Here is a 14,021-nt window from a genome sequence, read left to right as displayed (position 1 = left end):
AGCAGATTCTAAAGGCTCCTGGTAAGCACCATGCTATATCACCCCAAGCCTTAAGTGAACCCCACCCAGTGTCGGTTTCCTCCTCTGTAAAACAGGGATAAGCATGAGAATGTTCACTTTGTAGAGCTGTTAGGAGATTAATTGAAAAACAATATGTATATTACCTGGCCCAGTGGAGCTTATACTCCGGGCACTCAGCAAATATGATTTTCTTTGTTCCTTTTCCGTTTCGCTTCTGACTTATGCTGCCAGACTTGATGGAAACTTTCCTCAGGATCTGATGCTCAAAATCCATTAATTATAGCTTTATTAAACCTACAGTACTTAACCTCTAAGACCCTAACAGGCTCTCAGCTGAAATTTCCTCTGAAAACAAACCATTAGCAGTGGATTTCTAAACCCTTGGGAAGATGTCCGACTTACTTGGTATTTCTCTTGACTGCTGAATTATTCGTGTCCCTTGATGGATTCTGCAGGCGGTCTCCTCCTGAGGAGGTGGATTTATAATGAGGCTTGGGCCGGTTGCTTTGATGTTTCAGTTGAGTAGGTGGTGAGTGAAGGAAAGCAAGCAGGTGGCAGGAGAAGGGTGGCCGAGTGACCTGCAGGCACCAAGCCCGGGAGAAGGGCGGGTCTGCTCAGAATCTGCTCAACGATTTCAGACATTGAGGGCTGAGGGAGCAGATTGTGTCTCCAACAACAAGGGACGTTTCCTTTTGAGGCATAGCGTGAGAAGAGAGACAGAAGAAACATTTAATGAGTATCTACTATGCACCAGACACCTAAGAGATATAATCCTGTTTGATCCTCAAAAAAAAAAATAAAAACAGGGGCCAGCCGGTGGTGGCGTAGTGGTTAAGTTAGCGCGCTCTGCTTCCACAGCCCCGGGGTCCGCAAATTTGGATCCTGGGCATGGACCTGTGCACTGCTTATTAAGCCATGCTGTGGCAGGCATCCCACATATGAAAAAAAGGTAGAGGAAGATGGGCACGGATGTTAGCCCAGGGCCAGTCTTCCTCAGCAAAAAGAGGAGGATTGGCAACAGATGTTAGCTCAGGACTAATCTTCCTCACCAAAAAAAAAAAAAAAAAGACATCCACATTATCTCTATTTTACAGGCGAGAAAACTGGGGCTGTGAGAAGTGAAATAACTTGACAATTTTAGAGAGATAAAAGTTGGAAAGTGTATATGTCAGACAGAATTAGGTTTGTCTGTGTCAGAACACCCAAATGCAATCCAGTTGGAATCAGTCCAGGGCTGGCATGGCCTTCTCTGTGTCAGAAACTCTGGCTCCTTTTAGCCCATTGTTCTGCCAACCTTAGCCTGTGGTGTCCACTTCATGGTCCGAGATGACTGCTCAGAAGTAGAAGACATATCCTGGAAGAAGTAATGACGGGTCTACTTATATCCAGCTGGGCAGAACTTGGTCACATGGCCACTGCATGCTGGAAGGGAGGCTGAGAAATATGGCATTGTGCCGATGGGAAAGTGAGGGGTTCTATTTCTAAAGATGAAGGAGAGAAATAGATGCTGGGCACACCAAAAATCTCTGCTACAAGGAAGTTAAATCTAGGTCTCGCTCACTCCAGAGGCCCCCAGCTCCATCAGTCCTACCACACTGCCTTCCTTGAGAGAAGTGCCATTGCCATGGAAATCTCCGTCAGGCTTAAAGTGCCCCATTGGGACACTATACTCCAGTCGGGCAGTATAGACTCCTAGTCTTTTAATTGTTATGCTTGTCTGCTTCATATATGTTCCCGCTTCAGGGCCTCTGCTCCTGCAGATCTCCCTTCTGGAATCCTATTCTTTCATTCTCTCACTACCCCTTACAAAGTCCTGCTTCAATCTAACAGTAAACGCACTGAGCCTCTGAATCAGGCTGGGCATTGTGCTGGGTGCTTGGGGAACTACAAAATAAATAAGCTGAGGTCTCTACTCTTATGAAGCTCACATTTTAGTTCAACATCTAGCATCCAAATGTCCATGATGTGGTATGAAAGGGCCTTAACAACCGAATGGTTCATAGTGCACTGGAAGACAGACAAATGTGATAAGTTTCTATTATCTGTAGGGAGCTAAGGAACATTATATAGGAGGTGAAATTTTTATACCTTTCCCCAATTGTTCCAAACAAAACCCGTTTATCCTGAGTTATACCTTCTCTTGCATCTTTTCCTTCCTTCCAGATTCTTTTCATCTGCCTTTCCCTAGTGCCCCCCACCCCTTACTTTGATCCTGTTTGCCCATCTAGTCATCTTCCTGCCCTATCCCACTTCCCTTCACCAGTGGTTTGGGGCAGAGTGACACACATCAATCATCTCGCCTCCCTCGCCCTCCATTCTCTCCCTAATTGCACCAGTCTGCTTCTGCCCCAGCACTGCACTAAATATTACCACCTACTCTGGCTTTTTCCCAGCCCACAAGTAAGAGTTTGAGTCTTTTTTCTCTGGATAGCAGGTAACATTAATTATGTAGTTATTGCATAGCTGGTGTTTCTATGCATTATCTCACATAGCCCTCAGTACAGCCCTAGGAGGAGGATGCTATTGTTAATCTCGTTTTACTGTTAAGAAGCTGAGATCCAGATAGGTTGAAACACCTGCCCAGGGTCACCCATTAGGAGGTGGTGAAGCTGGGACTCCAGCTCAGGTTGGCTTGGCTGAAGCCCAAGCTCTCAATCATTCCCTCCTTCAAAAAGCAGGAGACAACACTATATGCTAGGCGAGCAGGAGTGAGCCAGGAATTAGGGTTGCAGCCCTAGAAAACGTGGTAGAGAATTGAAATAGCCCCTATGGGGAGAAGGAACAGGGAATTACTACAAGACAAATCAAGTGAATGGTATCAGCATGGAGAGCACAGATGAAGCTGAAAATCTTAAGTATGAGTTGGTAGTATTTGACAAGAACTGAGGTGGTTGGGTTGATCTGGTTTTGAGAATACCAAGGATGTGAGGCTCCAGATGAGGTGGGCAGGGGATTTGAAGATGTCAGTAAGAAAGTAGTTGAAATGGTTGGCCGTAGGGTCCAGGCTGAAAAAGGAAGGGAATTAAGATGAAAATAGACTATTGGACTAGGAGAAGAAAGAGAGGTCAAACTCAGAGAGCAAGTTTGTGTGAGTGAGAAAGTGGAGAGGATGGAAAAAGAAGAGCATGTCTTGAGATTAGGCAAGATGTCCCAGCAGAGTAGCATCAGAAGTACCCTTGTCACAGTCACAGGCATGAACATTCACACACGTCTCCATGTTGAGAAGAAAGACAAGTTCAGTGCTTTTGAATGTTCTCAAAATTCTTTAGATTAGTTTTAGAACACAAAATGTTATCTCTCCCTCCTTGCACAGGGAGAGGAGACACCTCTTTCATCTCTTTCCTAGGATTCTGTATTAATTATGAGGACTTGAATTTTTTAATGCCAAGGTCTGGAATTTCATTAGTTGCATTAATAAGCAAAAAGCAGACCTCAAGTTCATGCACAGAAATGGAAAAAAAGAATAAAGAAAATTTTACCTCAATACGTTGAAATGAGAAACATAGCAATAATCTTCCACAGAGAAACAACTTAATGTCTATCACAAGGTAGAGAATAGAGAAATAAGTTATAGCACATCCGTACAATGGCATGGAAAGCAGCCAAAAATAAAAATGAGGGATTTCTTTATGTAAGAAATGGCATGACCTCCAAGATCTATTGCTAAGTTAAAAGAATCATGAGGCAGATGAATGTGTGTGCGTATGAAATAGGATGAGGAATATAATACGAAATATAATACAACATAACATAACACACTTTCTTGTTCATGCACACACTCTCCTTCTAGGGAAGGGGGTCGGGTGAAAGAGAGGTGGGTCTGGCACTCGTAGAAAGCCGGGAGCTCTGTGACCAGATCTCAGCCCAGCAGAACTGTTTAGGCAGGCGCTGGTGGGGATTGTTTTGGGACTTTAATTGCATGACACCATGCAATTTAATTGATTTAATTTAATTGCATGCCCATGCCAAAGTGCCCTCAGACATTGTGTGCCCACAGTGGGAGACCCTTTCTGCCACCTCCAGCCTGAAATCTGGTCTTGTGTTAATTTGAGACTGTGCTCATTGGGGAGAGTTTTCACACGACAGGGCAGGCTTACATGAGCGAATGCTGGAAATAGCTGAAGCCCTTAAGACCCTGATCCAGGGGACAATGGTTCTTACTCAAATAGGCACAACATTTGGGTTCTTTCTTCATTGAGTGGTTTGTGGCATCCGAATGTACTGGATCTTCAACTAAATTTTCTCTTATACAGGTTTAAGTGAACATAGGAACCCAATTCCCCAAGAGCACCACCCATGTCAATAGTTTATTTTGTCCTTAATAGAATCACCAATGCCAAATTTCATGGAATAACCTTTTTTTTTAAGGAATTTTCTGTGCGTTTTATTTTTTATTTATTTATTTATTTTTAATTTTTTGTTTATTGCGGTAACATTGGTTTATAAAATTGTATAAATTTCAGGTGTACATCATTATACTTCTATTTCTGCATGGATTACATCATGTTCTCATGTTCACCACCCAAATACTAATTACAATCCATCACCACACACATGCCTAATTATCCCTTTCACCCTCCTCCCTCTCCCCTTCCTCTCTGGTAACCACCAATCCAATCTCTGTCTTTATGTGTGTGTTTGTTATTGTTATTTGTTTGTTATTGTTATTATCTACTACTTAATGAGAGAGATCATACAGTATTTGACCTTCTCCCTCTGACTTATTTCACTTTGCCTAAGACCCTCAGTGTCCATCCATGTTGTCACAAATGGCTGGATTTCATCGTTTCTTAGTAGTATTTCTGAGTAGTATTCCATTGTGTATGTATATATACCACATCTTCTTTATCCATTCGTCCCTTGATGGGTACTTAGGTTGCTTCCAAGTCTTGGCTGTTATGAATAACGCTGCAATGAACACAGGAGTGCACGTATCTTTACGCATTGGTGTTTTCACGTTCTTTGGATAAATACCCCGCAGTGGAATAGCTGGATCGTATGGTAGTTCTATCCCTAGTTTTTTGAGGAATCTCCATACTGTTTTCCATAGTGGCTGCACCAGTTTGCACTCCCACCAGCGGTGTATGAGAGTTCCCTTCTCTCCACATCCTCTCCAACACGTATTGTTTCCTGTCTTGTTAATTATAGCCATTCTGACAGGCGTGAGGTGATATCTCATTGTAGTTTTGATTTGCATTTCCCTGATAGTTAATGATGTTGAACATCTTTTCATGTGCCTGTTGGCCATCTGTATATCTTCTTTGGCGAAATGTCTGTTCAGGTCTTTCGCCCAATTTTTAATTGGGTTGGTAGTTTTTTTGTTGTTGAGATGCATGAGTTCTTTATATATTTTGGAGATTAACCCCTTATCAGATGTATGGTTTGCAAATATCTTCTCCCAATTGTTAGGTTGTCTTTTCGTTTTGTTGATGGTTTCCTTTGCTGTGCAGAAGCTTTTTAGTTTGATGTAGTCCCATCTGTTTATTTTTTCTATTGTTTCTCTTGCTCGGTCAGACATGATGCTTGAAAATATGTTGCTAAGACCAATGTCGAAGAGGGTACTGCCTATGTTTTCTTCTAGAAGTTTCATAGTTTCAGGTCTTACATTCAAGTCTTTAATCCATTTTGAGTTAATTTTTGCGTATGGTGTAAGGTAATGGTCTACTTTCATTTTTTTGCATGTGGCTGTCCAGTTTTCCCAACACCATTTGTTGAAGAGACTTTCCTTTCTCCATTGTATGTTCTTGGCTCATTTGTCGAAGATTAGCTGTCCATAGATGTGTGGGTTTATTTCTGGGCTTTTGATTCTATTCCATTGATCTGTTTGTCTGTTTTTGTGCCAGTACCATGCTGTTTTGGTTACTATAGCTTTGTAGTATATTTTGAAATTAGGGAGTGTGACACCTCCAGGTTTGTTCTTTTTTCTTGGGACTCCTTTAGCAATTTGGGGTCTTTTGTTGTTCCATATAAATTTTAGGATTCTTTGTTCTATTTCTATGAAAAATGCTGCTGGAACTTTGATAAGGATTGCATTGAATCTATAGATTGCTTTAGGAAGTATGGACATCTTAACTATATTAATTCTTCCAATCCAAGAGCACAGAATATCTTTCCATTTCTTTGTGTCTTCTTCAATTTCTTTCAGCAATGTTTTATAGTTTTCAGTGTACAGATCTTTCACCTCTTTGGTTAAGTTTATTCCTAGGTATTTTATTCTCTTTGTTGCAATTGTAAATGGGATTGTATTCTTAATTTCTCTTTCTGCTACTTCATTGTTAGTGTATAGAAATGCAACTGATTTTTGTATGTTGATTTTGTATCCTGCAACTTTTTTTTTTTTATAATTTTATTTATTTATTTTTCCCCCAAAGCCCAAGTAGATAGTTGTATGTCATAGCTGCACATCCTTCTAGTTGCTGTATGTGGGACGCGACCTCAGCATGGCCAGACAAGTGGTGCGTCGGTGCGCGCCCGGGATCCAAACCCAGGCCGCCAGTAGTGGAGCGTGCGCACTTAACCGCTAAGCCACGGGGCCGGCCCTGTGTCCTGCAACTTTACTGTATTCGTTTATTACTTCTAAAAGTTTTTTGGTGGATTCTTTAGGGTTTTCTATATATAAAATCATGTCATCTACAAATAGTGATGGTTTCACTTCTTCCTTTCCAATTTGGATCCCTTTTATTTCTTTTTCTTGCCTGATTGCTCTGGCAAGACTTTGCTAGGACTTCCAATACTATGTTAAATAGGAGTGGTGAGAGTGGGCATCCTTGTCTGGTTCCTGTTCTTAGAGAGATAGCTTTCAGTTTTTCACTCATGGAATAACCTTTACAAGGATGTTTTGTTCTTCACCATGAGAAAACCCCATTTATGTTAGGATTTGCTTATGGCACAAGCTTGACTCTATTAAAGAGAAAAATCAGTTTCTTTTCATCAGTTGGGGTGGTAGGTGTGCAGAAAAGAGTTAATATAGCAGGACTGAGACTGCTTATGGTTCGAATGGCATGCTTGCAAAATTGACCCTCAACTGGCATCTGGGAACTTAGATTTCCAGACAGTTCCCACCAAACTGACAAGAGTGACTCACTAGGTCTAAACTGTGCAAACAATATGATTGATACTGAGCGCCTGCTTTCCCTCTAAGAGTCTGGAATTTTGGTAATGCCAGGTAGAAGGTGCCTACCTGACTAGCCCTCAGTAAAAAGCTTGGGTGCTAAGTCTTTAATGGTCTCCTTTGGTAGGCAATATTTCACAACTCTTTGCTGGGGAAATTAAGCAAGTCCTGTGTGACTGCACTGGGGGAGGACTCTACTGGGGGAAGACTCCACAGGGGGAGGACTCTTGGAAGCTTGCACCTAGTTTCCTTCAGACTTCACCCCATGCACCTTTTTCCTTTGTTTAATTTGCTTAGTAATTAATGCCTTTGGCTTTGTAGTTAATGGCTTTGTAATTAGTCATAACCGTGAATATGACTAGCCAGCCCTGCTGGTCTAGCAGTTAAGATTCAGTGCTCTCACCACCGCAACCCAGGTTCATTTCCAGTCAGGGAACCACACTACCTGTCTGTCTGTTGTCATACTGTGGCAGCTGCATGTTGCTGTGATGCTGAAAGGATGGTGCAAAATGACTGGGCAGGCTTCAGCTAGGAGTCAGAATCAACTTGACAGTACTAACAACAAGAAGTATGATTGTCCTGTGAGTTCTCCTAGGATAATAGTAGCTGCTGTAACAAATGAATATCAAGACTTCAGAGGCTCAACGTGATAGTTTATTTCTTGTTGGTGTAAAGATCAATGCCAGTGCTTCTGGTGGGCCAATGCCTTCTACTCGGTCATTGAGGACCCAGGCATCTTCCATCTTGCACTCCTCCTTCCTCTAAGGCCTCTGAGTCTGCCCATTAAGTCTGCAGATGGAAAAAGAGACAGTGGAAAGGACTTGCCCCCTTCTTAACCCTCCTCTTAATCTTAACCCCAGCATTGGCTTCAAGATGACACACATCACCACCTCTGGCCACATTCCATTGGCAATCACTAGTCACACGGTCCCACCCAGATGCAAGGGGGCTAGGATATGTGGTCTCTGCTTGGTAGCTGTTCCCCTGCAGCAGCTCTGTGGAAAGAAGGCATGGATCCTTGATGACCTGCAACAACACCACAATAGATACATACTATGAACCTATGGTGTGCTCAACTTCATACCAAGTGCTATGAGACAACACAAAGAAGTCATGTTGTTCTTGCCCACACAGAGGTTGACAGGTAAAAGGGCATCAGTCACCCCAAGGATGAGGGGGCAAGGCTTACTTTTTCTGGGAAGTCTTCTTTCCCTTCCTCTATGTTTCCATAGTAACCGGTGCTGATCCCTCTCAGAGCGTTTATCCCAGTGCGTTGTAACTTTCCATATTCTTGTCTGACTCTCCCACTGAGTTATAATATTTTTGAGGTCACAACTTCAGTTGTCTTATTGACCAGCATGTATCCCTAGCCCCCGTACAGAACCTGGCACATCTGAGATGTGTAGTAAATGCATAAATGAATAACTGCTTGAATGGGACAGTGAGATATAGTGCAGTACCACGCTATGAGCATGTGCTTCAGAGTTAGTGACATCTTCTTATCTCTTGTCACCTTACAAAAGTTACTTAACTTCTCTGAATCTCAATTTTCTATTCTTAGATTGGAGAGAAAAATACTGAATTTGCAGGGTTGCCATGAGGATTTTCTGAGATTATGAATGTGTATACAGCACCCAGCCTTGTGCTAGGCCCGCAGTAAACTCTGTAAACATGGTATTTATTATTAACAAAATTACAGCCTGTGGGATACCAATTTCAACATTCACTTATTCCAGATACACTCTTGGATGGAAGCCATGAGAAGCCATAGAAAACACCAACAGTTCCCAAATCCTGTGCACAGGCAATGAAGGGGAAGAGCTGTGGAGACAGCAGCTTCATTTCATTGTGGAGTCTTTCCGGGAGGGTGAAGGAACTTCCTTCCCTTGTCCTTGACATCAGAGAGTGTTGGATTCATGATTCTCAAGGTAGTGATTCTTCTCCCAAGGCTTTACAAGATGTCAAGCTCAAGTCACACCTCCACAACTGCATCCTTCAAGACAGAGCCCTGATTCCTTCAGTCACTCATCCATTTAAGAAATATTTTTAGAGTGTCCACCTTGAGCCAGGCACTAGGGGTGAATAGTGATGAACAAAGAAGACCAAGCTCCTATCCCATAGAGCTTGTGTTCTAGTGAGGGAGACAGACAGCAAACCAATAGCTGTGTCACATGTAGACCGTGAGAAATAAGTTCTTAGGCTGCTTCCTAGATATATGGTTACTCTTTCTCCAAGTTCTGCAGTCTCTAGATAAACCGTTGTTAAATCTATTACATATGTCACCTCTAGTGGTGCCATTTGGCCTTCTTCAACAATTGTTTTGTAGTTACACACAAACACATACACACACTCACACACAGTTACCAAACTTCTTCTCGTATAATGTTTCTGATTGGTCTACTCTATTTCGTAATTATCTAAGCTCCTGGTCTTTTACTTTTTTAAAGCAATGGAAACCTTTTTGACTTTTTCTAAACTATGTGGTAGGGAAGCCCTAGTGTAAAAGCTGTTCTTCTCTGGTTCAAGAGGGGTCCCCACCTGCTTAGCCTCCACCAGGCTCCCTGCAATGGCCCTCAGTCTCACCAAGGAACTCAGGGCTACAAGGAATACAGTTTGGAAAGCATGGTTGAAGTCTTATTAAGTAGTAGGAAACTGACAAAGAAATTATAGTCTAGTTCTGTAGACAAGACTCGTGAACAAGAAAAAGCCAGCAACCTACAAAGGTTAAAGGTAAATGAGTGTAAAACTGTGTGGTGGAGGCTTTTAAGAAGAAAGTTTCTTATCTTAAACACCCAAGGGGGCCAATGGAGTGCTTGGCACTGGCTCCCAGTCACCTTCACCAGCCCAGCTTCTCTTAAATCATTCCCAGTGAGTTCAACAGCCATGTGGGGGCCCACCCAGCCCCTTGATTTCTTAGTTTCTTGACCCTCACTCTCCAGTGGTCTTGTCCTCCACTCCACTTCAGCCACACACTCCCTTCACCACACCCTTGACCTTGTCATCACCAAAAAACTGCCTCCGCCCCGTTCTTCCAGCTTGTCAGCTCTTGAAAATACCTCAACTACATTGCCCTTTTCTCTCTCTCTGTCACACTCACCAGGTAACACCCCAGCCTGAGATGACCCATCCGTCCTCCCTCTCCTTTCCTGAGCTCACTCAGCTGACCATGGCTGAAGAAAACCTCAGAACAAAGCAGAGAACTGTAACTTCATAAACACAGCCTTCAATACTGTCTTGTAATTTAGGCAGTTCACTTTCCCCTTCCCCAAAACTAGTTCACACTTTCTCACGCTGCAAGCCTCCCATGCTTCCCTTTTGCCCTCTAGTTCAGCACACTGTCAGTTCATGACCTTACCTCCAACCTCACTGAGAATGGAGAAGCCCCCTTCTCACCTCTACAAGGTGAGAGCTCCCTCATTCTCCTGTCAGAAGTTGCACACACCTGTTCCCATCTTTTCCTTCCCTCCTGCTTCTGTAGAGGATGTGTCTTCCCTGCTCTCAAAACCAATCCCTGTGTGCTACCCTTCTCAGGAATCTTGACCCTTTGTTACCTACTCTCATTCTTGAGGCTTCCCCTTCTGGATCCTCCATGGGGTCATTCCCATCATCATGCAGACATGCTCTGGAATCTCTTGTCAAGCAAGCAGCAGAACAATGAAGCAGCAGAACAACGAAGCTATCTCCTTCGTCTCTAGCTCAGGCTTCCTCCTCTGAGCTCCAGACATTTCTCTATTTCCCTTGGTGCCATCTCCACGGGGCTATCTAGAGGCATATCAGATTAATTTGTCCAAAATAGAATTCTTGATTTTCCTCCCCACACCTGTTCTACCTACAGTTTTTTCCATTCTGTAAACATCTACCTGTTGCTTGAGCCAGAAACCTGGGAGTCGTTCTCAATTCCTGGGTCCCACCATGCTCCTGCCTTCCTTCCTTCTCTTCTCCACACAGCCACAAAGCATCCCTCTCTGCTTCCTGAAGTTATGGAGAAGCAGCCAGTCTTTTACCACGGAGTACAATGTTAGCTGTGGAATTTTCACAGATGCCCTTTACTAGGTTGAGGAAGTTTCCTTCCATTTCTGGCTGTTGAATGTTTTTATTATGAAGAGGTATTGGATTTTGTCAAATGCTTTTCATGTGTCTATTGAGACAATCGTGTGGCTTTTTTCCTTTGTTCTAGTCTATTGTCCTTTATTACATTCATGTGGTGTATTACGTTAACTGACTTTCAGATGTTAATTAACTTTGCATTCCCACTTGGTCATGGAGTATAATCCTTTTATTATGTTGCTGGATTCTATTTTCTAGTGTTTTTTTTGTTCTTTGTTTGTTTTTTGTATCCCGAAGTGTTCTATTTGAACAAATGACAGCTTTAAACCCTTCACTGGATTCCCATGCACTCCAGAGGTCCCCTGTGGAACTCCGCCCAGAGACCCTCCGTGGCCTTTTATGCTTATCATCCCCTTGCTTTGCTTCCGCCACTTCCCTGGATTTAAGGATTCCCACAAATCCTCTTCTCAGGCACTGCCTGTGGGGACCAGCCTGAGACCCCACCATGGTAGAGAAGCATCTCTGGTCACATCGCCCCTCATACACACCCACACTCCTCACACTAACTGGGCTCTGTGACTTTTCCTGCAGGTGATTTATGCCCTGAACACCCGCCAGGATGAGGCTGAGGCCAGCATGGAGGCGCTGCGGGAAGCCCACCAGGAGGAGCTCCAGAATGCAGTGGCAGAGACCAAGGCCAGGCTCCTGCAGGAACAGGGCCACGCGGATGAGGAGGCCCTGCTGCAGCGCATTCAGACCCTGGAGAGCGCCCTGGAGCTGCAGAAGAGGCTGACGCAGGAGGCGCTGGCCCAGTCGGCCACGTGCCGGCTGGAGACCAAGGAGAGAGAGCTGAGGGTGGAGGCGGAGCACGCCGAGCGGGTCCTCACCCTCTCCAAGGAGATGCTGGAGCTCAAGGCTGACTACGAGAAGAGGCTCCGGCACCTGGTGAGCCACGAGGCGCCCCAGTGGGGCCAGCTGTCCCAGGAGAGCCCTGATCCAAAGGCAGAGCCCGGCCGCGGCCCCGAGATGCGGGAGGTCCTGCTGGAGGTGGAGCGGCTACGAGTGGAGAACCAGCAGCTGAGCAAGGACTACGCCCAGAAGGCTGAGGAGCTGCAGGCCACCTATGAGCGGGAAAACGAGGCCATCCGGCAGGCCATGCAGCAGTCGGTGAGCGAGGCTCTGTGGCAGTGGCAGGAGAAGGAGACCGATCTCCGCAAGAACTTCCAGGTCCAGGAGTCGGCCCTGCAGGCCCAGGTCAGGAAGCTAGAGGGGGATCTGGAGCACAGAGGCCGCAAGATAAGTGACCTGAAGAAGTATGCTCAGAAGCTGAAGGAAAGGATTCAGGTAAAACAAGATCTGTTCCTGCCTTTCGAACGGGATCATAAGCACGGCCCCTAATTTTGAACACCTACTAAGTGTCAGGCACTGTGCGAAGCACTTGACTTCTACCAAAGTGAGCATTACTGTCTCCATTGAGTTCAACTACATTCGTTCAGCAAATATTTATTGAACACCTACTATGTGCTAGGCTGGAGCTGTGGGTAGGAGACACAGATGAGCTGGACTTGGTCCCTAAACTCAGAGAGCTTAGATACTTACAGTTTACAGATGAGAAGACAAGACAAGAAGCTTAAGGACTGGCCTAGCTGGGCATGCAGCTAATAAGTTTTTGAACTCGGGTCAGCCTAATTCCAAAGCCCCTGCTCATTCCATAACAACTTGCCTGTCCTAAAATCCTTGGGATTTGGTGTTTGTGGAGAGCCAGACTATTGACAAGTCAGTTACATGAGCCCCACAGACTCACAGAGCCCCATCTCTAAAAGTAGCAGCAGCTAGTATTCCTAGTACTCCCTGAGCATTTTTTCTGTCCCAGACACTTTATCTCATTTAATCCTCACTACAGAAAGGTTAAATAACTTGCCCAACATCACACAGCCAATCAGAGGATGATTAGGGATTCAATGAACCCTGAACCACTGAAGTCCAGAGACTAAGGGCCTATGCTGCACACATACCCACCTTTCAGATCTGACCTTCGTTCTGTGTATGTAGGATGTCTCTACACAGAACTGTAACCAGAGAAATGAGACCCTCTCTGTCTATTTAGGACCTGGACGTGCAGCTCAAGGAGGCTCGACAGGAGAATTCGGAGTTGAAAAGCACTGCAAAAAAACTTGGGGAGAAGCTGGCTGTTGCCAAAGACAGACTGATGCTGCAGGAGTGTCATGTGACACAGAAAACTGGTGAGATGCCTTGGAACGATTTCCTTACAGATGGTAGGTTAGCCGCCAAGTTGGCCTGGTGCTGCCTGCAGCCTTGAGACTGTTGGGGGAGCAGAGTGCAGGGGCAGGGCTGTTAGATCTGACCCACCTCGTGGACAAGTCCAATCCACACAGCTAGAGCTGCCACAGGCCAGATATCTAAAAGACATGATGCAAAAGGACCCCTTGCCCGCAAATATTTCCCCACCAGGCCCACCATAGTGCCCGAGCTGCTCAGCACTGGCTTTTCCCCATGCTTAGACAATGCTTTATACTTTTAACATCATTTCACACAGTGAATATTGGGTCTTCCCAATAATTTTGTGAAATAGATGTCAGTATTGCATGTTACAGATGAAGAAATGAGGCTGAGAAAGGGGAAGTGGCTAGCTCAAGGCCAGCCAACTGTTTGGTGATAGAACTGGTGTTTATATCTCAGAATATCTGATTCCAAAGTGCCTTCCACTAGGCTCTCTCATGAGAAAGTTCTTGAATACCTACAGTGTGATCGGCTTGACCCTGGGAGATATAACTAAGGCAGAAAACATGGGCTCTGCTTGCAGAGAGCTCGTGGGACAATT

General features: G+C 44.6%; 1 protein-coding gene across 1 annotated transcript in view; it reads left to right on the top strand.

The window, feature by feature from the left end:
- FAM184B (family with sequence similarity 184 member B) overlaps positions 1–14,021 on the top strand; it is a 125,977-nt gene that overhangs the window by 48,663 nt on the left and 63,293 nt on the right. The window contains exons 2-3 of the mRNA XM_058546789.1: positions 11,771–12,523; positions 13,287–13,422. Of these exons, the coding sequence (XP_058402772.1) occupies positions 11,771–12,523; positions 13,287–13,422 (889 nt within the window). The remainder of the gene's footprint in view (positions 1–11,770; positions 12,524–13,286; positions 13,423–14,021) is intronic.

This window comes from Diceros bicornis, chromosome 8 (genome assembly GCF_020826845.1).
Source record: "Diceros bicornis minor isolate mBicDic1 chromosome 8, mDicBic1.mat.cur, whole genome shotgun sequence".
In the NCBI taxonomy this organism is placed as follows: Eukaryota; Metazoa; Chordata; class Mammalia; order Perissodactyla; family Rhinocerotidae; genus Diceros; species Diceros bicornis.
Note: the sequence above shows the minus strand (reverse complement) of the source record. Positions and strands in the feature narration are given on the sequence as shown.